This window comes from Rattus rattus, chromosome 4 (assembly GCF_011064425.1).
Source record: "Rattus rattus isolate New Zealand chromosome 4, Rrattus_CSIRO_v1, whole genome shotgun sequence".
In the NCBI taxonomy this organism is placed as follows: Eukaryota; Metazoa; Chordata; class Mammalia; order Rodentia; family Muridae; genus Rattus; species Rattus rattus.
In genome coordinates this window covers 110,380,419-110,406,055 of record NC_046157.1, presented here as the reverse complement: position 1 = coordinate 110,406,055, position 25,637 = coordinate 110,380,419, and the positions used below count along the sequence as shown (strand labels likewise).

Below are 25,637 nucleotides of genomic sequence, written 5' to 3'. Positions count from 1 at the left end.
GCAAACCACCATCACCACCACCACCACCATCATCATCATCATTATTTGGAGGTCTGAGGACTAAACCTAGGGTCTTACCTTTGCTTACTTAAATATTCTCTCTGCCTCTGCGTCACATCCAAAGACCCACATAAATATCCTAAGTACTTGGAAACAATGTAGGCATCTAAAATATTCGTTTTAATGACTCCAGTATTTCTGTGACAGTAAATGTTAATGAGACTGGGAGAGTGGTCAACCAATAACCAGCCCAAGTTGAGACCCATCCCATGGTCAAGCACCAATACCTAACACTATTACTGATGCTCTGTTATGCTTGCAGACAGGAGCATGCTGGCCTCGGAGAGGCTCCACCTAGCAGCTGACTCAGATAGATGCAGACACCCAGAGCCAAACAGTGGATGGAGCTTGGGGACTTTTATGGAAGAATAGGAGGAAAGACTGTGGGCCCCAAAGGGGATAGGATGACACAGAAAGACCAACAGAGTCAACTAACTGGACCCCTGGGGCTCTCAGAGTCTGAACTAACAACCAAAGAATGCACAGGGCTGGACCTACGCCTCCCACACGTATGTAGCAGATGTGCAGCTTGGTCTTCATGTGGGTCCTAAACAACTGGGAAGGGGGCTATCCCTAAAGATGTTGCCTGCATGTGGGATATGATCTTCTAGCTCAGTAGGAGGGGAAGGGCCTAGCCTTGCAGGTACCTGAAGTGCCAGGGAGAGGGGATAGCTCAGCAGAGGGGGAGGGGGCTACCAGCTGAGAGAAAAGGGGAAGGGGAGGGGGAAGTGATTGTGGGAGTGGGTGACCAGGAGGGGATCAGGGAGCAGGCTGTAAAGTGAATAAGTTAAAACAAAACAAAACTAAATTAGATTTTTAAAAGGTTGATTATACATGTTGGTTCTGCTTGTTCTCGTTGAAACATCACGATTCACACACTGCGTATTGTATACTCCCATCACGTTCCCTGAATAAAGGAGGCGAGGACGGCGCCTACCTCTGCACCAGCTGCTCGGCCTGGTAGTACTTCCCGTCTAGCAGGATCTGAACGTCAATCACGTGCTGGCGTAGCAGGTTCTCACATTCAAGTATATACCCGGCAATTTCTGCTTCGTTCTGAAACTGCACTCCCGACTCCAATCTTTTGGAATCCTGTATTTAAAAGAACTCAGCATTAAGTCCTTAGAGGCAGAGCTCAAAACCAGCTTTAATCATCAAACTCCAAAATATTAGAGGAGACGCCCTATTTGGGCTTTCTTTCTTTTGGTTCAGACGCATGCTTGCCTTTCACTCGCTGCCTGCCTCCCGAGAGAGGAAATATCAGTGATAACCCTTCAGAGCTTCTGCAGGGAACAGGGACTAGGAGTCGATCAAGTGCTGCAATTTACCCAGTTTACCCAGGCACGCACCCGCCCCTCCACAGCAAGCCCTGGTCCCTGAAACCAACTTACAGACTGGAGAGCATTTCGGGCGAGCATGAGTTTGTCCTCGCAGCTGACGCTATCCCTCTGAACTCGGGTAGCAATCTGCTGCAGCATATCCAACCTGAAAGGGACAAAAGGAAAGGAAAAAAAATCTTCTTTCCAAAGTCAAAGAGCTCACCAGTCCGGAAAAAAAACGACCCAGGCAAGGAAGGGAAGACAGCCTCACTCAGAAGACTTCGTACCTGTGTCCATCCAAGGACTCATTGCTGAAGCTAATGCAGGAGTTAACCAGCGTGGGACCACAATGGACGGACAGGAGATTCTCGTTGGAATCTAGACTGGTCCGAGTGCTGGTGGTGTTACTAAACACAGAGTCGCTGCTACGGTAACTGTAGCTACTGCTCTGCATTTTCGGTCCTCAAATGATAACCTGGGACCACGCAAGTAGGACTACTACCAGGAGAAAGCTTGCCTGCTACCAGGTGAAAGGCGGTCTGGGCGCGGGGACGGGCTTTAACGGGTCCTTAAATAAGCTTCAGCATGCACACGCAGTACACTGCAAACACTATGCTGATAGCTGTTCAAAAGAATCCTGCCCAAAGCCATTTTTTTTTTTTTTTTTTTTGGGTTTTGCTTGCTGAGGTTAAATCCATGCAAGTACAGACAGAGAGCGGGATGGTTGGGCGTCACTGGAAAAGATATGCCAAATATTTTCTCTAAGAGTCATCCAGCGGCAGCCACCTTAAAAACAACTCAGGTACCCAGGAGCCAGGGTATCGCCGGCGAAGGTAACCCTATCGATACCAACTACAACTAGAAACACAGAGCTCAGATCGCACAGCTGGGCTTCTGCGAAGGACGCTGACGTGCTTTTTCATAACCCAAGGCAGAATGCTGGGATCATCAATGATAAGTCAACAGCCAGTAAACAAGCATGCGAATTTAATGAGAAACCAAAGCTGACCACCTTTTAATTTGTTCACCGCATTAAATTAGCTGGGAAAAGCACGTTCAAATTGCTTTTCTTTGTGTGATTGGGTGCTTGCTCTCTCTGTCTCTGTCTCTGTCTCTCTCTCTCTCTCTGGAAGCCACACTACTCCTAAGACACTACAGCTCAGATCCTAAAAGCCAAAGACTCCATGAAGAATATTGGCTCAGTAACTAACTACAAATGTGTCTGGGCTTGCTTCTCCTTCACACAGACTAGTACAGGGCCCAAGAACATCGATTCTTTCCTGTTTGTCTTCTCCACAGTCCAAGCTGCATAGCTAGAATTTGCAATCTCTGGTCTGTGTCAAAAAAAAAAAAAAAAAATGAAGGCTTTTACCCAAATACATCCCCCCACCTCTAACACTACAAAGGCAAACTGACGTTTCTGTGCTGTGAGTTAAACATTTTAATTTTCAAAGGACATTCACCAAGCAAACTCGAACAATTAAAACCAGGAACAGTTGCTGTGTCCCGGGAGAGAAACGTTTCCCACACTGAACCTCCTCTCGGATTCATAACCACCAAATGTGGTAGGTGCTGTTGCATCCTGCTACAGACAAAGAAACTGAGGCCTCCACGCTTACGAACTTGTCTGTGATCACATGACTTCCAGGCTGAAGTCATAAACCTAAGCCAGGATAGACTGGCTCTCCAATCTTGAAGCTTCAACTGCGTTCTTTCATTAGCATGCTGTTGTGGTTTGAATGTATCTCAAAAGTGCCATGTGCCGGAAACTCGGTCCCCAGTACAGCGTACGGAGATGGAGACGGGAAGTACTTAAGAGTGATGACGTCATCAGGGCTCAACCCTCATGGATAAATGAGTGTCCTTATCCAAGGGGCAGCCATTGGGCTCTCCTGCTTCAGTGAGCATCTGCTGTCTGCTGTGCCTCTCTGATTCCTCACCGGCCAGCCCACTCCAGTCTCCTTGCTTCTTTCTGCCCTCTACCAGGGGTAAGTGCAGCCCAAAGGTCCTCAGAGACGCCAGCCCCGGACTACATCCCTCAACCCCTGCAACTCTGAGTCACCAACTTCTCTTTTTTCTCTTTTTAAACTACCAGACAGTCTTTTATAGAGTCCAGGCTGACCTGCAATTCCCCAGTGCTGGGCTTACGGTAGACGTGTACCGTAAGAGGAGCCCAGATAATAAATTTCTTTTGTGCTATGCAGCCCGTAGCAATGCCAAGTAGACTAAGACACATTAAAAAAAGTCAGCTACTGCTGTAGTGACCAAAAAATATCTGTTCTCGGTATCTTTAATTCAAACAATCCATTCAATGCTTCCTTTTCACTGCCTATAAGAGCTGCAGGCCAAGCATCTGCAGTTCATTTGATTCGTAGGCCCTGTTTATATGGACGTGGTAACTTTGTGACTTAACAAGAATGCACCTGGCAACAGAGGCCTTGTGTTAATGGATAATATATTAATTATCTTTGATACATTATTTCATGTCAACACTGAAGTCACAACATTGAGACAGTGAGGTCCCAACTACACTGAGTGTCTCTGTTATGTGCCTGGCATTGAGCAAAGGCATTGGTAAGGGACCTGAGAGGACAGCTTCTCTCCACATTCTCAGAGCCGATATCTAAGAAACAGGTGGCTCAGATGAAACATGAATAAATATGAAATTACGACCAAGGTAAGCACTCTGAACAATACTCAAATAAATAGCCATTAAAAAAATTGAGGCATGTGACCCAGCCCGGGGCACTGCTGGAGGGAACACGGAGGCTGCAGTCTGAGAAGGACTAGGAGTAAAGAGAAACAGGGAGTGAGACAGACTCCCTGCCAAAGAACAGACTACACAACCCCTGAGAAGAGGGGAGGGTGCAGCCCAGCACAGGAGAGCTCCAAAGAGACAGGCAGAGTACCAGCTCTGCGGCCATTGCTGCCTGATCTCACAGGCCTTTAGCTGTGAGGAGGGACACAGAGGACACAACAGAGGATAAGTCTCACGTCCTGTAGGATAACAGCCTTGAGGGAATAAATACATGGGACATGGCTGGGCAAACGGCTCCGTGTAGTACATTGCCTAGAAGTTCTAGAAGCCTCCACTTGGATGAGTGGGTGTGGGGCTCATGAAGGCTCAGGTGTAGCTTCCTGAGTCACTGGTGAGGTACAGTGGGAGCACAAGCTGGCCTCTGCCTCATTAATCCTTCTAATTCTTCTGCTTCCAGTTCACAAATGCTGGCACTGCAGGCATGTCCCGCACACCTGCTGTCACATGGTGCTAGGCCTGTACTGCCTTTTAAAGGGAGGGCCTTCCACCAAAGGCAGCCTTATGAAAAACTTAAACAACAAAACAAAATGGCTAATCTTTGACCGAACCAGTTTTTTCAAACTTGGGCCTTGGTAATTTAAGGTCCTTTTGAGAAAGACTTCTGAGTGTCTGTTTTTTTTTTTTTTAAACTATAATATCTTGTTAGATAAGATTCAACACAGCAATCAAATCTACTAGGTCCCTTATGTAGTCACCAATTTATTCTTTAACTTCTTGTTAGCATTTCTAGATAAGGAAATGGAAGGGGGAAAAAACCCTAAGAGACTTATTCAAGGTCACACCAACAGGTAAATGTAAAATGTAATTTGTGTGAGCCTCGGGTCTCCGTGAGAGGCCATGTCTCATACAACACGAGGGACAGCTCCTGAGGAGAGACCAAGGTTGAACTCTGCCCTCCACCTGCACATACACATATGAGCCCAGGCAGACATGAACACACACAACAGAGTGGAAAACCAATCAACCAACCAACAAAACCACGCCATGTTCTCAGGGCATGAAGACTGAGATGGTCCTGCTGTGGGCACTGACTAGGACGGCATCCCTACCTCTCCACCTCGGGACGCAGCGCCTTCTCCCGCTCGAGCATGGCGATGATGAGTTTGCCCCACTCCTTTTCGATGTCGTTGGGATGATAACCTTGAAGGAGTTTGATGCGCCCAAACTCAATCCAAATCTTAAGGAAACAAGAGAACTGATGTAGCACAAAGACCTGAAGACAACTCAGAGTGCGTCCAAGAGTACCGGAGAGTATTTGGCTCACCTCTAATAACTTATACAGCCGTTTAATTTTTGATTTCTCTGTCTCCTTTGGTGGGATTTCTTTCTCTTTGAACTGTAAATACTGATTATAAAGTGCCTACGAAGGAAAGGGAAATGAATTATGGTTGGAGTTCACGCAGGCTTACATACCATCACTATGGCAACGGCTACTTCCTGTGTCACAGGTGTTCAGAAGAGTCTGTTTATGGAATCAGCGCTCTAGCACTGTGAGTGTGTGTATGTGTGTGTGTGTGTGCGTGTGTGTGTGTGTGTGTGTGTGTGTGTGTGTGTGTGTGTTGTGTGCTGGGTTGTATAGGTATAGATAAGGACTTAATTATCGATGTGAGCCTCGATTCAACCTGCTCCACACGGGATTTAAACAATAAACAATGGCTCTGTTAAAACTCCCAGCGCCCAAACACATCCTTGTGTCTGAGCTATCCAAACATCAGGCACTGGCTTTTAGCTTCCAGAAAACAGTTTGGTGCAATTTGCATAAAGAAAGGAAAAGACCTGCTTCCTTTCATTCCCTGGCTCCATTCTGGGATCCAGAGTAGCTATGCAGGGCTAACCCGCGGCCTCACCAAACTGCTGTTGATTTCAACAGGTTTTTGTTTTGGGGGTTGTTTCCTAACAACGGGAGGTGGATGCCATTAGCTGATGTTCCAGCTATAAAATGCCCCAATCATGTAATTATCATGCTATCCGTGAACCTTGTAAAGTGTTATTAGTCACTTAAGAAAAAAAACTTTTTTAAAATCGCATAAATAAAAACATTTATATAAGTGCATACTAATTCGTTAAGCGTAATTTACATTACTTTAAGACACACAACACAGTTTTGTAGGGTTCTATAAAGGTCTGTGAATCTCCCAACTCCTCAGGATATGTTTTCTCTCCCTTACTGCGCGCTAGCAAGTTAACCTGTGTGAAGAATCACACTCCGGCGAGTCCCAGGGTTAACAGACAAGCAAACAAACAAACAAAAATCCCAGGAATACATTTGGCAGTAGTTGTGTTTGTACGTGGAATCCAAAAACTCTACTGACCCAAAACCGAAATCTTGCAGGCTGCTATCACTGACCACACATGCTATTATGTGCAGAACACTGTGGCAGCGTGCTGCAGTCTTAGGGGCAGCTCTCCGTGCCCTCCAACAGTTCACAGCTACAAAGGAAGGCATCTCACAGTGAAAAGACCCTATTAAAAACGGTCTTTATTCTTCATTTTTTCATTCGACAAATACCAAGTAACTCTGTGCCAAGGAAAGATTCCCCTCAGCAATGAGAAGAGGCCACACCACAGATGTTCTGCACAGATGTGAGCACAACAGAGAGCCTTCATGGGGCCTGTGCTGTGTCAGTACAGGTTCTGCAATTCCAGTCAGAGTTAAAACAAAGCTCATCAACTCAAAAAATAGAGGCTGCTCTGTAGTCCATATATCAGTGGTTTGTGAAAATGCAGACTTTTCCTTCACACACAGATGCACAGAATGACGTAGTTTTAGTCTTTGATAAGCTATGTGTTCATGATTCCTTTATATTGCTGTGATATCTTTCTTGATGATCCGTCTCTGAGACCACAGAATTTGTAAAGCTTTACCAAATCCTGGCCACTAACACCAGCTCACGACCATCAATTGTAAATCCACTCGCACTCCAGTTGGATCTGTTTTTAAAATTCATTAACACGCAGGATGCGCCTTGTACTCTACAAAAGCAGCAGCCCTGGGGTGGTTTCTAACCTGACTCAAGCAGAAAGGCCTGCTCCTGACCAGTGCTCTATGTGCGAGCTTTCTGGGACTATCCTGTTCCAGCATCCGGTGGGCTCTGAGCATTTCTCACTCGTGTAAGATCTGACTACGTTAGCTTCGGAACGGCTCAGACTATACCTCCAATTCACCACAGATTAAAGCTTGGGGAATAGGTTCTTAAACATGCTGTTGCTATAATGCTTTAATTATTAATGTCTACCTCTACTTTTTTTTAAAATTACTCAAGAAAGTGAGTGATAAAAAATTTGCCCCACGAAAATGTTCAACTTGCCAATGGCAACTTACCTTGAACTCTAAGATTACGGGGTTAACTTAAGCGTTAGTCTAAAGTTTCCACTCAAACCAACCCCTCTGTGCTATACCAACCTTGAGTTCTAGAGGGTTGTTAGGAAATGTTCTCTCAGACATTGTGACCACGTGGTGTCTGATCCACTGGATGAGGTAGTTCACCATGTTCTGGTATTCGATCCACTTGACTTCAACATCCTAGATCACAAAACATCAGGAAAGGTTTGTATCGACGGAAAATAGCACTCTTCCGCAACGCAAATTATCACACATGTTCCTACGAGGCCAGGTGTCCTGAAGCTCGACAGAGAAAACCAGGTAATGACCTGGCCATCATCAGGCCATGACCCAGTCCCAATGGGTGCTAATTCTGGTCCAAAGGGAGTGGCTGTCTGGGTCATTGCATTGGACAAGTTTCTGGGGCCTCAAAAAATAATGCTGTGATCTGAGAGGTTTCCAGAGCTCAACTTAAGTGGGACAACGACTTACATAAGTCAGGCCACGGCATCTCTGCCAAGCACTGAGCATCTAAGTCCCCCCAGCATTTGACACTCGACACGGTTACGGATGTAGGGACCAGACAAGAAATGGTGGGCTTTTCAATTACTCGTTGAATAAACTCTTTTTAACAGGGAGCAAACTGTTACGTAATTAAGTTTTTGAAGGATGCTCATAGACGGCACAACTGCACTTGCTGCTACATAATGAAAGTGAAACTTTTAAGGCATAATATCAGCCAGGAGTTAGTGTCTGACTAGGGAGAAGACAGATTCACTGTGAGAGCACTGGGGAGCAGTATCTACTCAAGTGTTCAAATGGCGGAAGCAGGCAGCACAGGCTGAAAAATGGAGGGGAGAATCAGGACCCACATGCGCCTTGGTCACCAGAGGCTTCTCAGGAAGGCTCGGCCCTGAGTTCTGCTGCAGCAAGCAGTGAGTAATCATATGGCCGAAGCGGGGTGTAGGGAGAGTGTACGGAGACAGGAGTTCCAAAGAAGACATAGCATTCACCCAGAAATGCGCTGCCTGTAAGTGATTGGTTAGCACTACAGAACCACAAATGGTATTGTCAATAATGATAATCAAAACATACTCCGGCTCCTGAAACATGTGGTGTGGATTTTACCACGTAGCCTGTGAACGGTGATACTAGTGACACGATATGACAGTTAATTTGGGATGTGCAGAGTTAGTGGAAAGAGATGGAAAAGTATAAGCACTCAAGGCCAGGACTACAGGAAGAAGGAAGAGGTGACGCTAAGCCAGAGGGGAAAAGAGTGGGGCTGCGGGAACTGTTCTGCGAAAGCAGATCAGAGATCACAGGAACAGGCTGCACGGAGACCCAAAAGGTTAAGATCTTCACGGGAAAGGCAAGGGGAGGGGGAAGAAGAATAATACCAAAGAGTGGAGACACAAGCCGTTGCAAAAGCAAGCACGAGGCTTCCAAGCAGTGCACATGTATTTAGATATCTTCGTTTCTGTCGTCCGTGAGAAGGAAGGGAGGAGCCTGAGGTAAAGAGGCATGGCCCTCACATGAACACGGACGGCCTTCTGCTCACTTCTGGACGTAGCGTTTGCTTAGCGTGGCTGTGTCCAAGTGCACAAGCCCGTGAGAAATGCTATCGAGTGAGGTCCCAGAGCTAAAGCTGTGTGTCAGGAACCTAGCTCTCGCCACCCGGCTGAATGCATAGCCCTGCATCTAGGCCTCTCTGTAAGTCAGAAAACAGTCATCAATTTACTTCACGGGGTCTTCGGAGTCAACGCTAAATTGTGTTCTCGAGTGGGACAGCCTAGCTACGCAGAAGGACAGGAGAGCCAGCAGCTGTAAAGGGCAGCAGGTTAAAAAGAGGAATCCTTCCGCTTCAGGAGCCTGCAGCTGCTGTTCAGAGATGTGCTGGGCTCTAAGCCGTTTCCCTTAGAAAGGCTGTGCTTAGTTACATTTTTATTTCAACGGCATAACAACACTGTGAGATGTACGTTCGATCAGAATAGCACGTTAACCCAAATAACTGAATGGCATTTGAAATCTACTTTAAAAAGGCTGCACTATAGTTTTCAAGGAATTCGATTAATTGGTCATCAATGAACGAAAGCTTCAAGCGCAGGAAAAGCCAACACTCACGTTCGCACCAATGCCTTCGCCGCCTTCGGGGACTTTGGGAAATGCATCGTAGAGGGAGGACACGTAGGTTATCACTGACTTTTCGTCCGGGGAAGAGACGTCGACATCTGCAAGCAGCAACAGAAATGAATCATTTCACGATGCCGAGGGGACTCCCGAGGAGACGCTTGCGCCAGCGCAGGTAAGAGTCACGAAGACACTCACCTTCGGGGTCCAGAAGTCTGATCACACCGATTTTCTCAGCTACATAAAAAGCATGCTCTAAATTCGCAAGGTTGCTTTGAACAGCAACAGTATTCATGTCTATCAGGTCCGGCCTAGGAAAGAGCGCACCGGGTTAAGTTCCGCATGTGCCAGCTCACCCCGACGGCTGCACGTGTCAGCCACCTAAGTAACAGCAAGTACTTGTACCGCACCGTATTAGAAAGGAGGCTTCCTTTAAGCCGGGGGTCCCCAGCCTCTCTAACACCGTGACCCTTTAGTTCCTCCCATTGGAGTGATCCCCGACCATAAAATTACTTTCCTCGCTACTTCATGACTGTAATGATGCTGCTGTTACCAACTGTAATGTAAATATCTGCTATGTAGGGAATCTATCTGCAGCCCAGGGTTGAGACTCACTGCTTTAAACACTTAGCATTGCAGCACCCACCCCTTCTCCGGTCTCTGCAACACCCACCCCTTCCCTGTCTCTGCAACACCCACCCCTTCCCTGTCTCTGCAACACCCACCCCTTCCCCGGTCTCTGCAGCACCCACCCTTTCCCCGGTCTCTGCAGCACCCACCCTTCTCCAGTCTCTGCAGCACCCACCCCTTCCCGGTCTCTGCAGCACCCACCCCTTCCCGGTCTCTGCAGCACCCACCCCTTCCCGGTCTCTGCAGCACCCCCACCCCTTCCCGCACCCACCACCCCTTCCCCGTCTCTGCAGCACCCACCCCTTCCCCGTCTCTGCAGCACCCCCTCCTTCCCCGGTCTCTGCAGCACCCACCCCTTCTCCAGTCTCTGCAGCATCCTCCCCCACATTCTTTGCTGCGCCCACCCACTAAAATCTCCTTAGACCCTCCCCATCACTTATAGAGGAAACACCTCTGCCATCCCACAGGCTCTCAGGTTTGTTCAACATTTTCCCACCCACAAATCCTGGGCCTCCTGTGTGCTGTAGGTGGTGTGGGAGCAGTTAAGTTACTGGGAACACTGTTTAGCAGTCATTTGCACAAGAAACTCCGTTAAGGTACTTCATGTGTACTTTTGTTTGTGTGCTTGCTTGCTTTTTTTTTTAACCTAAAGAAAAGGCAGGGTTCTGCCCCCCCCCCCCAAATCTACATGTACTTTTATTAGGTCTTAGAAGGAAGGAAGTGTTCATGAACCGGAACTGAATCTCCACTTCCTACTTGTTCAGAGGCCAGAAAATCATCACAAATACCTAACTGGCTTCCACACCCACCAGAGTGACCAACATCCACCAATCACAGCAGGAGAAGCAAGGGGCAGCTCTCTACAAATATGTATGTGTTTAATTCACAGACCCTGGATGTCAAGAACACTAAACAGATATGCACAAAAGTCTAGACCATGTGTCTAGATTTCTTCCAATTAAAAAAATCTGTTCAAATTTCTTGGAAAAATAAGAACCAGACCTCCTGAGACTGCCAACCTCTGGGCAAGAAACAGCATGCTATTGTGAGAACCCTGTCATTAGCAAGTAGCATAAACACTGAGTAATCCCAAGGAGAATGAATAAAGTCATTGAAGAATGAAGGGGTTTTTTTGATCAAGAGAATAAAACACAAAACTTCCTTCAGGATGATGTCATTTCAGAGGAGAAACAGCTGCACAATGGTCTGAATGACCCCATCTTCGGTCCTGAGTTTAACACATTACCAGTACAGTAACTGGAGTGGATGTCTCCTAGCCAAAGTTTGTAATAGATAAAACAAATTAGTTAAGAAAAAAATGTTTAAGGGGGTGGGGGTGGGGGAATCAAAAGGCACTGGGAAAAACAAAGACCTGAAGGAGTCTTCCTCATACTGCTGTCTCCCTAGGCTTCCCAGCGCTCTGCCTGGAACACCAGGGGCTAGTGCTCTGCCTGTCCACCACCTCCACTCTTGATAATCTCACTGGGATAACAGTCTTTAAATTTTCATCTATTTGGGCCTAGAAAGATACCTCAGTGGGAAGAAGCACTTGCTTTGCAAGCATGAATGTTTTGTGTTCAAAGCTCCCTCGGCCATCTTAAAAGCTGGGCAAGTCTCTGTGTGTCTACAATCTCAGCATTGGGTGACAGAGAGAGACGGATCCCAAGAGCCTGGCGGGCCAGATGGCCAGCCTGGTCAAAATGGTGGTCTTCACGAGAGACCTTGTATCCAGGCAGTAAGAGTGCAATAGAAGATACATGGGCACACACCTGTATACTGCACACATCATGCCTACACACAGTCATTCGAGTGCTTTCCACTCACTGGAGATATTTATCCCCATCATGAAGCCAGCATCTCACTTTTGTGGACTGTTGGTGGGCATTTCAGTCTCAACCTGGATTAAGTATAAAAAGAGCACGGGACCACACCACACGTGAAGGTGGTGTGCTCCTATTACACGCTGCTCGAAGACGCTGACTCTTAACTACCACAACCTCCCTATTTTATAGGCACGTTTTCTTAACCACATAACACAATCTGACAAAAATATATGCTAGACCCTTTTTGTAGAAAAGCACTTTCATTGATAGGCTCTCAATCGTTTTTATTGCCTTAGGATGATTTGATTTTTACGTGCATTATTCCTTCATAAACAGCACAACCCACCTTTCCTCTCAGAAATGATCACAAGTGAGGATACAAGAAAATTACCTAAGTTTTACAGTGAAAATATAAGATCATAAGGACATAAAGTCCTTAGAAATGTGACCAGAAAGTGTAAACCTGTCGGATGTGGTGATGTATAACTTAATTTCCAGCACTCGGGGGCAAAGATAAATAGACCTCTTGTATGAGGCCAGCCTGGTCTATGTTCACAGTTCTAGGTCAGCAGGGCAACATAGAAGCCTGTCTTAAAGACAAGGGCGCACTACTTCTAGGCATTAATGTATTGTAAAAATATAAAGTAAAAATGTATTTTGAAAGTGTGCTGATCAGGTTTTATTTTGTTTTGACACGAGCTAGAGTTATCAGGGGACGGATAATGTCAATGAAGGAATCACCTCCATTAGATGGGCCTGTAAGTAAGAGAGTGGGAGTTATTTTCTTGATCAATGATTTATCTGGGAGGAGCCAGTGTAGTAGGACACAGCCTACTGTGTCCTGAGCAAGACCAGGGGGCAAGCCAGTGAGCAGTATTCCTCCATGGCCTCTGCTTAAGTTCCTTTCCTGAGTTCTCTCAATGCTGGACATCAAGTATAAGAGGAAATAGACCCTTTCCTTCCCAAGTTGCTTTCCCCCCACAGTGTTATTCACAGTAACAGACATTTTAAAAAGGAGAAATAGCTACTGCTGTAAGTTTACGTCTTGAATTAAATTAATACTTAATAGTTTGCAGAGTACCCATTTTTAAAAAGCACTTGCTTTGGACAATGTTTAAATCATACACATGCATATATGACTTAAGTACATGTAGGAACATATATGGACAGATATTATATAACTTCAAAATATCTCCATAGTAACAGCCAAAAGCTATCTGAACACTAAAATTCCACAAAAAGACTTTTTTCCTTGGGTGGGGGATAATCCCAATATTACTTTCCAGACTCTAGATACTTGGTTCATACATTAACTCCTATGAGAATTAGCCAGGATGCTGTGGAGAAATATTAAATAGATATCCAGGCCTTTCTACTTGTATAGCAATTTCCTCTGAAGCTCAATAACACCCTGGAAGTTCTAAAGGAGGCTCCTTGAGGAAGCAAACAACACAGAAGTCTCAGGAAGTCCTGAAACCGATCAAATGTGATACTCTCCTCCCTCCCCAAGGCTTCATAAACAGGAAGAGTAACTAAAGTGACCTAGCAGCTGAGGTGCCTGGAAGTGGATGCTGCCACTTCCTGTGACCCACTGAGCTGTTTATATGTTCTGCTGTGTGCTCCAGGTCCCCAGATTGGTGAGCTGCCACCTATGTTAAGCTGGGCTTTCTGTGATGCAGCTGTCTGACTCATTCCTAACTTGGTAAGCAATCCCTCCTCATTCTTACTGCTGTTGGTAGCCTCAGTGTGTGTGTGTGTGTGTGTGTGTGTGTGTGTGTGTGTGTGTGTGTGTGTGTGTGTGAGTGTGTGTGTCCTCTCCTCAGGAGAAAGTCTCTCACAGAACACTGCTCAATCTGGATTAGGGTTCTAACTTTTCTTTCGGTGAGATCATTGGTACAGCTTTTTTTCTGCGCTAAGGTCTTAGCATAAGCTGGCCTTCAATTCTACTCGATATGCATCAGACTGTGAACCTCTGAGCATCCCTTGCTGTGGCCTTCTGACTGAGAGGCATGACCCATCATGTCCAGCTTTCTCAGTGTGTGATTCTTACCTGAGGTCTGAGGACTAAACCAGGTTAGCATCTCTAATAAATTTAATTTTCCTTTGAAGTTACAATCTTTCCTAAAACTTCCATTTTATTCCTTTGGAATAGAATCACTTTATTCTCCTTAACTAAGAAATAAAAGGGGTTGGGGATTTGTGCTTGCCTAGCAAGCGCAAGGCCCTGGGTTCTGTCCCCAGCTCCGAAAAAAAGAAAAGAAAAGAAAAAAGAAATAAAAACAGATAGATAGTGTAAAAACCTCTCAAACATTTATTTTTTTAATTATTATTAGTGCAAAAACCCACAGCAGAAACACAAATATACACAAATGCTAACACGGCCTTTTACTTTTTCCCTTGGTACAACACAGGAGGCCATTTTTTAAAACTCTTTTCCAGTGCTCATTTTTAGTGTTTGGCTCCAGAAGCGAAAATCCACCGGAGAGGGATGCTGACTGGTCTAACTCTCCAGTACATGGTAAGTCTATCAATGGTAAGATTATCCAGTCTGTAGAACAGGACCGATTTTACTTTTAAATTAGAACAAATAAACAAACAAAATACAGCACCTGAAACACAGTGACCTGAGGTGATAAGACATTGGAGCATCTTCCTATCTCAACTGAAAGTGGCTACAAGCAGCTGTGGGGAGAGCCGCTCTGGATGTGCATGGGTCAGGACGGTGGTTACCTCTAATTGTCAATTCGGCATAAGCTAGAATCACCTGGGCAGTCCTGCTGCAGATCGGGCCGGTGTGTGGGCATGGGCATGAGGGTCAGGGTAGGTTTGTCCTGATTAACTGAGGAAGGACTTGGGTGAAGGTGAAACGGAATTGAATGGAACTATTTTATTGGCAGATCAAGGTGAGCAAGGGGACTGCAGAAATGTGGGGGCTTTCAGGCCCAACTGAGAAAGCAGCCATAAATGCTAAAGAGGTCAGAAGCTCAGGTGGAGCCCTTCTGGGCTGCACATGGACAGCAGGAAGGTTATCCCGAGGACAAAATCCCACTGGAAGGGGTTGGGAGTTTAGCTCAGTGGTAGAGCGCTTGCTAAGGCCCTGGGTTCGGCCTTCAGCTCTGAAGGACAAAAACAAATCCCAGTGGAGGCTCCACCTAGAGAGAAATGAAGTCCCTTAAAGGAAGAACCCTAATGGGGTTTCCTGCTCTTCGAAGGGATCGGCATACAAGCTGATAGAGATGTGGTCTAAGGGGGCCAGGCTACATCTCAGACTGGCATCAGTGTTTAGCTCTGTCAGGAGCAGGGCCCACCTGGTACTGGTTTTAAAGGCACAAAGTGCACAGGATTGAAGATGGCCAAGGAGAGCAACTGAAGCCTGACGCTGTTGGGCATCCCTGAGAGATTACGACAGGACAGCAAAACTTCTTTTGGAATGGATCCTCAAGATACTGGAGATGCCAAGGCTGTTGGGTTTCAGAACTACAGCCATTTCAGAACAGACCTAAGTGTATGCTGCAGGCGGGCAGAGCCACAGAGGTAGTTACCAAGCCCTCTGAAGCCCGCTTGATTACTCACACTATGAGCCCCCAACAATGAGGCCGCGGGCAGGCATTTGCCCTTCTAGATTTTAGTTTGGTTTTGACCTTAGTGTTCCCATGTCCCCGTCCTTCCAACTTTGGAATGAGACTATTTACTCCACGCCATTACGTTCTGGACGTCTTTAACTTGTCTTCAGTACAAGGACCTCACAGTTATGAGACTTTGGGCTTCTAAAGTGTTAAAATTCCTGAAGACTTTGAGGATTTTAACAGGTAGACTATTTCTTATTTTAAAAGATAAGAATTTGGGGGTAAAGGTTGGAAGGTTGGAGCTTAAAGAGATGTTTTGTGTGCCAGGTCGACAAGGGGTGGAGTTGTGACCGTTACTGTCACCTTGATATAATTAGAATCGAGTGGGAAGAAAGTGCAGGCTGCTAGACTGGGCAGGCACATCAGTAGGGGACTGTCCTTAATGCCATAACTGACTGAAGAGCCCAGCTCGAAGGAACACAGTGCCACTCCCTGAGTTTGGGTCCTGGATCGTGGAGGAGGAAGGAAAAGCTGAGCCGCAGACACACCGGCACCTACTCCTTCTGCTCCCGACTGCGGACGTGATGTGACTGACTATCAAAGTCCAGCCACGGTGATTCCCCTGAAATGCTGGGCTACAATCTAGATACGGATGCTAAATCAACCCTTTCTCCCCACACTGCTTTCTGTCAAGGGGTTTTATTGCTGCAGTAGAAACAAGAGGGTCACACAAAACGAAAGGGTCTATGTATGGAAGATGGTGATGGCTACGAGACAAGGTACGGCCACGGGGACAGCGTATGAGTGTCTTCTCACAGTTTAGTCTTAAGGGAAAACAATCCCAACAGCAGAAACCTCGGAGCTTCGGTGCAGGCGTCTGGTGATCTCGTCCTGACTTGCTCTCTTAGGATACAAATCCTGCACAGCTCTTTCTACTTCAACTGGAAATCAGGAGTTATGCAAATCATCTAGAATTCCAGTTATAGTTATAAAGCACTGGGAAACGGGGTGGCCCTGGGAGAGAGGGGATTCCTAGCTGCTGCTGGGACAAGGCTCAAGAACCCATGCAGGCTGGTCTTGGGGTGATGGACAAGAAAGCAATGGTAAACCCAGGCATGAAGAATACCGTACAGAGGTAACTGTGCTTTGGGTATGCACATACATAACTCGTCCCAACCATCAAATCACCAAGTCTATTCCTTCATGCACATAGTATTTAACATGTATCTACCACTTTCCAAGCAACAGGATGCTGAGAACAGTCACAGGGTATATGGAGAACTTAGAGCAGACCAGGAGGTCTTCACCTGGCAGTGAGAACACAGGAGAACACTCACCTGTAGCTCTGGTTGGAGGAAACATGAGTGCAGACAGCCCAGCAAGGGCGAGAGACACAGCTAGGGAGCACAGCGAGAAGAGATGCTGGCCAATAGCAAGGGGCCAAAGTGAGGCTGATTCGAGGGAACTTCTTATAGGATGGCAAACGTTTCCCCCTAAGAACTACAGAAAGCAACTGAAGTATTAAATGATCAGATCAGGGGGCGGACATGGAAATTTAAAGTGATGGCAATGGGGAGAGGAAGGGGGACCAGACGAAGGTCAGAGGCACAGTACAGAGTTCCGTAACACAGGCTGTAGTCAACCAAAGCTGCAAATATGGCTGAGACAAGGGAGGGAAGGGAGAAGGCTGGACCACACGGTGAAACTGTCCAAATACAGCAGCTAAGAGAGAAGGAATGAATGTTCAAGAGGTCCAACGTGGACAAGTAAGACCAGACCTGCAAATGCACAGACTGAGAGCCACACGGATGTCGCCCAAGCCCTTGCAAGTGTTTGGGTGGACGGTGGGATCAGAACCAGAGTGCAGCAAGGTTGAGAAATAAGCATCGAGTGAAGAAATGAAGGCAGGTACCTCTGCCAAAAAAGAGAATGGGGGAAAAAAGTAACCCTACACACCTGCAGGCACCAGCGTGACCCTCACTGTGTGCACGGGCTGACCCAGAGACATCACGGGGTCGAAAAGAATATATTTATCAACCCTTTAATTAGCAGAAACTACCAACATGCTTAAAATGCAATGAGAAAGATCTCCGGAAGAGAAAAGCAGAACACCGAGAAGGAGGTGAGAGGGACAGGCAGAGAAGAGCCACAGGGAGCACAGCCCTGCATCAGCCCCACCGCTCACAGCAGCAGGGGGCTCTGGAGGACCGGAAGAGGATGGTTGTGCTGTGCAGGAGCAGCAGGGATGGAGCTGGAGTTGGGTGGGCATCCAGGGTGGAGAAGAAAGTCTCTGTACTTGCTGACGCCCATTTTCCATGAGAGGAGACACCAGCTCCTCTGATAAGGGGGTAAAGAGAGATGAGAGGACGAAGGAAGAAGTACAGATAACAGCAGGGAGACCAAACGTCGGATACCTCAGCCCCTTCTCAGGCTCTACCCCGACCTGTGACATTCCTAGGCGTGCATCACTGCCTAGGGACAAGCACAGACAAGGCAGGCGGCTGGCTCCTGTGGGAGCAGGCTCTCCTAGGAAAACAAGTGCTCAGCAGTTTGCAAAGAACGATGAAGGAATTCACCCGGTGGAGGTTTTAATATAAAGACAAAGAAAACCCCACTGCTGTTACCCAGAGGCCAGCCTTAACACAAACTCTTCGCTGGAGAACACAGACTCCACAGAGACACGTGTAGGGGCGTGTGTTACACAACGTCCGTCCTCTTTTCAACAGATCGCACAGTAGAACACGAATTCCCTATGCCTTGCATCTCCTGGGAGAGCACAGAAGTTATCATAACGAATTCCTGAAGATGACTGTTCTGATCAGATCGTGTTCAGACTGCACGTTCTTTCTCTAACTGTTCCTACTGCTGTAGCAGGCATCTCACCTCCTCCCCCTCCCCCCTCCTCACTCCCCAAAGGTCTATAAAGCTGTCTCCTCCCCGTCCCCGGGCAAATAAATATGGGCTTGCAGAAGAATCACACACAGTTATGTAACAGGGCGTTGGCCTCCCTCTACGCTCATATTTGGGCACACGAATCACTGAGACAATCAAAGTCAAGAACTCCTAGGTGGCGAGTTCGACACAAAGATAATTTCCTCCTCTTCCCAAAAACTAAAGTGCCTGAGTTTATTTCAAATATTCTTCCTTTTTTTTTAACCCTACAGGGCACCAGTCGACTAACAAGGCAGAGAGCAACGATTAACAGCGCTATATGTAGTGCAAGCTTTACTTCGGGATTAAAAACCTAACAATTGCAATGATTAAAAGGTAATTAACGAACTGTGGCTTTCAACTTACAAACAACTCACTTCCCACCGCCTCCTATATCTGCCTGAATAAGTACAGAGGAAACTGCTGGCTTTAACCAAGCAGGATCTCCTTCTAGTACCTGAATGTTAGTGAACCGCCTTGAATAAAATTTGGGGGTAAAAATCTTAATATGTAAGAGACCAAAACCAAAACACCGCAAACCTCCCCCAAACAGGGAGGTGCGAATCCGCTTATTTTCATTCTGCTAAGATTAACACTTTAAACTACTTCATACCACACGGTAAGATGAGAACCTAGAAAACAAATCAAAAAAAAATCAAAGAGATTCATAAAAAACCAAAAGGGCCTAGGGAGGGATACACCCACCCACCTCTGGCTCCTCTGGTGTAAGAGGAGGCTGAAGGGAAGGAAACAGGGTAAAGAGAGTCAGCATGCGTCCTGGCTCTCCATCACTGCTCTGTGTTACAGATCTGTAACAACACAGCTCACAAGGAGAAAGGGGACCAGAGCTGGTCGCAGTTTGCCTAAATCTCAGCATATATGTGTTGTGTCAAAACAATCTCTCCTGCTGCCTCCCGCCCCCCTGTGTGTGTGTGTGTGTGTGTGTGTGTGTGTGTGTGTGTGTGTGTGTGTGTGTTTTAACTTGTCATGTTGGGGAGGAAACGTTTTATGAGACTCTCATTAAGCTGGAAGCCCACCATTTGAGCCGGGCTGAATCCAGCGTTCTCCCAGGATCCACCATCTCCATCCCCTAACACTGGGGTTCCTGAGCACACGCAGCCATGCCTCAGCTTTATGTGGGTGCTAGGGATTTGAACTCAGCACATGTTGCTTTCACAGCAAACACCTTTACCCACCAAGCCACCTCCCTACCCACAGCATTGTAACGTTTGAAGTAACCACATCACTCTGAAATCTACCTACCTAATTCACTTTCCTTCCCTCATCATGGTGTAACTGGTATTTTGATGAACACCTTGTGTATCAACCACAGAAAAATATGCCTATGATTTCAGCTTCAATGTGTTTTTAAGAAACAAATGTAAATAATACAGTGAAAAGAAGAGTAAAGTTTAGAACAGGAAAAAGGTAAGTAGACCTAGCAGAAAGAAATTAAGTCAGGAAATATTTATTTCTCAAAAGCCTCATGGAAGGGAACTGCCCCAGTCTAAGGACCTTATTCTATACAGGTTCACACATCCGCACAAAGTACAAAGTTGAAGTCAACATTTTGATGAAAAAAACCCAACAAAGTATCCACCGATTATGCATTTTAAATAAATTAGGCTCAGATTACAGAACAGGATACTATGGAAGCGAAAGGGACTGTGGCAGGGAGTGTCTGCTGGGGCCTGCCCAGGCTTATCTGGCTTCCACACCAGCGCAGCAGCCCTCCTGTTAAGGCAAGGAACACTGAGGCGGTCTCCCTCATGAATGGAAACAAGTGAACAAAGGTAACAGCTTACTTTGTATCAGTTAGTATCCATTTTCCTTCCTAAGGGAAGGCTTAGCACTGGGCACTTCTGGGAACTCGTCTGGGCAAGAGGGCCAGGAACGGAAACAAAGTAAAACAGGCTGGTATTTCCTCTGATACTTATTTGCCAAATTGAACTCCCCAAATTATGTGTAAAAAATAGATGCAATAAAAGTGGCAACCAAATGCATGCCACTTAGCCACATTCCTTATTTGGCCACATTGGAATTCTCTTCAGTGCAGTGCACACTGGTTCTTTCCTGTCTTTACCAGGGACCAATTTCTTGAGTGCAACCATTCCCGGTTCATTTTGTAAACAAACCGTTTGATTGGCTTTGCAAAATGAAGCAGTGTTTTTGTTGGTGTTGATTTAGATTAGTAGCCACCAGTGCTTATGGCCACAGGCCTCTAATATGTACTCAGGGGAATGCACACAATGTGCACACACCCTCATGCAGCCTGAGGACTGACGGAAAGAACTACCCAGTCAACACTCACACACCTTCCTGGGAGAACATTTCTAACCCTGAAGGGCCTCCTCCCACTATTAAACCAGTCCAATCCAGTTTAGCTTCTGAGGACTGACTGAGTCACCAGCCTGCAGGTCATATGATTAAACAAGAAGACTCTGACCACAGCCCTCTGGGGAAACTTACCCAATTAAAAGATTGTTAAAAGGTTCATAGAATGAAGCACAATGGCCCTAATAAATTTCAATGCAAAATGCAAATTATGACAAAATAATTAATACTAAATTATGTCCTCCTTAATTAGAAAACAGTTTAAAGGACATGCTCTTGCAAACTATTGCCTAAATTTCCCAGTGTTAATTGGCTGATATATTTAAAGCAGGCCATGGAGAGACTACAGAGATTTAACTGGGATTGAAGTGAATGAATGGGTAAATTAAAGACAAGAGCGGAACAGGGAGAAACTAGTCAGCAGAAATAACCTCCCCTGGAAAGGCACCCCCGCCCTCAGCTTTCTGGTCCTGATATCCTGGAGTTTCCACTTTATCCTGCAGGGTCTCAGGGCCGCTGCGCTACTCCACGCTCTTTCTGGTCTGCAGATTCACGTTCATCCTTGTGTGTAGGCAGCTGCGTCTTCACACTGACTAAGGCCAGTGCGGCCGTTTGGTAGCCAGCTTTCAGGCAGCCTAGGGAAAACTCCCACTCGGAGGGGCTGACTAAAGTTAGTTCCAGAGCAGAACTTCAAGCTCACAGTCAGAGCTTTATCTCTCCTGGTCAGAGACATGTGAGCACACTTATGGCAGAAGCCACGTGAACTGCTCCTGGAGTCTCCACCTCTGAGGAGCATTGACTCCACTACCTCCACCCTGGCTCTCTGCCAATTCTCCTTCACCCTCTCTTGGTAAAAAGCTGACTCATCAAATGCTTCTGTGGCACTCTTTTCATTTAAACTCAACAAACCCAGCCTTCCCCGGTTCGGTTATTCCTTGAATAACAAAGTTCCCAGCTTATCTCCAGAGAGGCTCTCACTCACTGTCTTCCGTGGATAGATTTTATTATAGATCAAAGAGCACCAAACTTATTTGCACTGAACAAACAAAACAAAGCAGGCCTGTGGCATTTCTAACATTTGAACTCTTTCCACGAAAATGGAACGGAACAAGCAGAGGATCCCAGAAGGAGCTGGGAACAGCAGCAAAATCTAGTAAGATTTAATGGGGGGAAATTAATATATCCACAACTTATTTAAGCAAACCCCGAGAACTGCTCTTTATAACCTCCCTGCTTTCTCGTTATTACCTGGACCATAAGTCAGGTTCCTTACTGCTCCTGGATAACGTGGTATAGTAACACTATAGAATTTGTGATTTTGCTCTTACTTAAGCTAAGTATTTTAATATGCTTTAATTTTTAACTTAGTTGTTCTTACCATAGTACAGGTCTTACACTGTGAGCTAACCCTTAGCTAAGCTTAACTAACATTGGGTCTCAGTAGTTGATGAAAGGAAACGAAGACCTTTGTTTGGCAGTAACAAATGCACCTGTTCCATTCAAGTTCACCAACACTTTCTGGATCTTTGCTAACTGTCATGAACAGTCAAGGATCACTGTCAGGCCGACACCTCTATCTTTTTAACATCACTGCACACAGAAATGATCCCGGGGGTGACGAAATCAGAACATTCATTATTTCTTAAAAGGCGTATGGTGCTGAGCATATAAATTAGCATTTGAACACTTTTTAGTATTGATAAAAATGAAGGCCGCCATCTATTTTGTGAGGTTTGTTTGTTTTGTGAGACGGGGTTACTCTGAGTAGCCTTGGCTGTCCTGTAGAGCAGGGTGGCTTCAAACTCAGAGATCCACCTGCCTCTGCTTCCGGAGTGCTGGGATTAAAGTTGCGTACCACCACGCCCAGCTTGGCACACCGTGGACCAGCTTGATAATTTTTAAAAACTAGCATATTTTACTACAGGCTTCTGCTGGGGCAGAGGCATCCATCTGTGTGGTTAACATTCTATATGTCCCCGTGAGTGCTAACATGCTATATGTCCCCGTGAGTGCTAACATGCTATATGTCCCTGTGAGTGCTAACATGCTATATATCCCCATGAGTGCTAACATTCTTCATGTCTCTGTGAGTGTTGTTTCTAACACTATGTACTTTTTACCCCTATGCACAATTTCACTTTACAAAGTCTATGCTACCCTTAAAAATTCTTTTTCATTTAACTTCTTATAATAGTTCTTTGGATATAAAAATTAGAAAACTAAACTATGTAAAAAGAAAACTTAGAATACTGTTAATAAAATACTGTTTACTTAGGTTAACAAACCTGTTTCTTTCAAATATTCTAGATGCCAATACTACTAGACATTACTGTAGGCTATCCAAAGTGATTTACTCCACCAATGACTTCTCATAATGCGGTTTACATTAATCCAGAATTTTGAAGATGTAGGTGTGGGGTTAGGAGGCATCTAAGCCAAAGTGTGTTCGAAAATGTAATAAGGAAACCTGTTGACTCTGTCATGATTCTGCTTCTATGTCACATCAGGCTCTCTGAAACCTTAGCAGAGCCTAGGTAAGAAAGTCTTAAGTCTCTTGTGTAAAGTAATACTTGCTTACTTTGGAGTGACAGATACTATGTATTTCCATTTTTAACCACTAGTCTTTCTAGGATGTGAGAACCTGATCTAAAGTACTTATAGCCCCTGGACACTGCAGCGGCCTGCCCAAGCTACAGTAGGCATCTACTCTGCCATCGACCCAGTCACTGCAACCAAAGAACCCAGCCACTGCAGCTACCTGCCCCAGCCACCGCAGCCGTTCTCCCTAGCTACTACAGCCACCACCACCTCTAAGGAGCCTCTAACGGGTGTCCACTTGCTTAGAAACCAGGCCCATCTGCTAGCTCAGATAACGTGTATTACTGAAGCCAAAAGAGATCCAGTAAGTAGTTTAGCTTCTTATCTAAATAAATACAAAAGAAAAAACCCGCACTAAATAGAGGTTTCCACAGCAAACTTAAATACATTAAAAGTGTATGGGAGTAGTTATGTAAAACGGTCTATAAATTGAGGTATTGAGTAAGAAACGTGTGCGAGTCAAGCCTATCTGTTTAATTCTGGCACACACTGGGGGAAAAGAACTCAACTGTTTTCTTCAGGAAGGGCCGAAGGCTTTACCATACGTCTTACAGACTAAGGCAACTATGGGACACAGGACACTGTAAGAGAACTCAGCAACGGAGACCTCCATGCATTGAGAGCTGGGATTTTCAATGTTACCAGGAATTCTAGTGAAGAAAAAAACTACAATTCTGATTTCTGGGCTGGAGAGGGCTCAATGGCTATGAGCAGGCTGATGTCTTCCAGAGAACAGGTTACCCCACACAGCAATTTACAAGTCTGCTCTCTTCACCCCCGAAGACACCAGGTATGCCAGGGCTGCACGAACACACACATACACAACACCCACGCGCACAAGATAAATTAAAAACCAGAACCCATTTCTCACCAAAAGCAATGACAGCGAGTTTAATCAATCTATCTATCTATCTATCTATCTATCTATCTATCTATCTATCTATCTATCCATCCATCCATCCATCCATCCACCCCACCCACCCACCCACCCATCCATCCATCCATCCACCCACCCACTCACCCTACCCACGCACTCATTTATTTAGAGACAAGGTCATGCTCTGGAACACAGGGTGGTTTCAAATGTGTGAGCCTCCTGCCTCTGCTTCTGAGTGCTGACATTGCAATCATGCACCACCAGGGCCAATACAGATATTTTTTAAGCAGATGATTTTAGAAAAGTTAGCCCCTAAAAACATTTTTATACTGCCTAAAACGATTCAGAGAAAGAGCCCCATGGTGTACTACCGTCCACTCCCTGGGATGGGGGATAACGGCAGACATGCCCACAACACCGTGATACTCCATGTCTGACCTCTGAGCAAGGCAAGTGAGTAGACCCAGGCTTTCTTCTTAATTCAGCACTCACCTCTGTTTAAAGAGTGTTCCATAAGGGAAGGACATAATACCAGATTGTTTAAAAACAGGGGCTGTTCAGTATGGATAACTGAGAGATCATTACTGGTTTGGTAAGATTTTTATTATACTCAATATCTTTCTCAGGTTCATGAGTTTATAGCTCAGACTTAATCTATTCGTGTACATATTTGGTTCTTCGATGTGACACAATCTTTGGACAGTCAAAGAAAATAGCCAAGGTTAAGCCCAGAGTTGTCAGTAAACATTTTATGTGGGTTTCATTTCCACTGAGACAGTAAAAGCACACACTCGAGAGCCAGCCTGCCACGTTTGAATCCCAAGTCCGCCACCTAACAGTCTTGTGGCTAGGCAAATATTACCCAGTGTCTCACTTCATACATAACCAGGGACGACCAGGGTGTAGTGAGAACTAAACTAACCAGTGTTTGTAACAATGCTTCACACTCACTGTTACTTCAGTTGTTAACAGCAAGACAGTAACTTCCACAGGAAAACTGCTCACCAATCCCAAGTCTGCTGCCCAGCCACCCCTCAGAATGACAAAATGGTATGACCTGGAGCTGCACTGCACACCTTGTTAGGCCTGAACTATGATCCTTCACCTGTCTACTCATGGGTGACCTGTAGATAAACTAGGTCATTCCCCTGCAGTTTATAGGCATCTGAGCTTAACTTCTGTAAGGTGTATAAAAAAAAATCCAGATATAATACCACTCTGTTGCTCTG

The 25,637-nt window shown here is 45.8% G+C and overlaps 1 protein-coding gene across 7 annotated transcripts in view; it reads right to left on the bottom strand.

The window, feature by feature from the left end:
- The window catches only part of Dst (dystonin), a 396,852-nt gene that overhangs the window by 152,776 nt on the left and 218,439 nt on the right, over positions 1 to 25,637 (bottom strand). For 5 of the 7 annotated variants that reach the window (XM_032900894.1, XM_032900896.1, XM_032900895.1 and 2 more), the window contains 7 exons: positions 9,848 to 9,960; positions 9,644 to 9,750; positions 7,601 to 7,720; positions 5,462 to 5,557; positions 5,247 to 5,374; positions 1,452 to 1,545; positions 998 to 1,152 (listed from right to left, as the gene is read on the bottom strand). In XM_032900894.1, coding sequence (XP_032756785.1) covers positions 998 to 1,152; positions 1,452 to 1,545; positions 5,247 to 5,374; positions 5,462 to 5,557; positions 7,601 to 7,720; positions 9,644 to 9,750; positions 9,848 to 9,960 — 813 coding nt within the window. Of the gene's footprint in view, positions 1 to 997; positions 1,153 to 1,451; positions 1,546 to 1,666; positions 2,030 to 5,246; positions 5,375 to 5,461; positions 5,558 to 7,600; positions 7,721 to 9,643; positions 9,751 to 9,847; positions 9,961 to 25,637 lie in introns of those variants that run through there. The other 2 variants (XM_032900901.1, XM_032900900.1) reach the window with 2 other exon arrangements.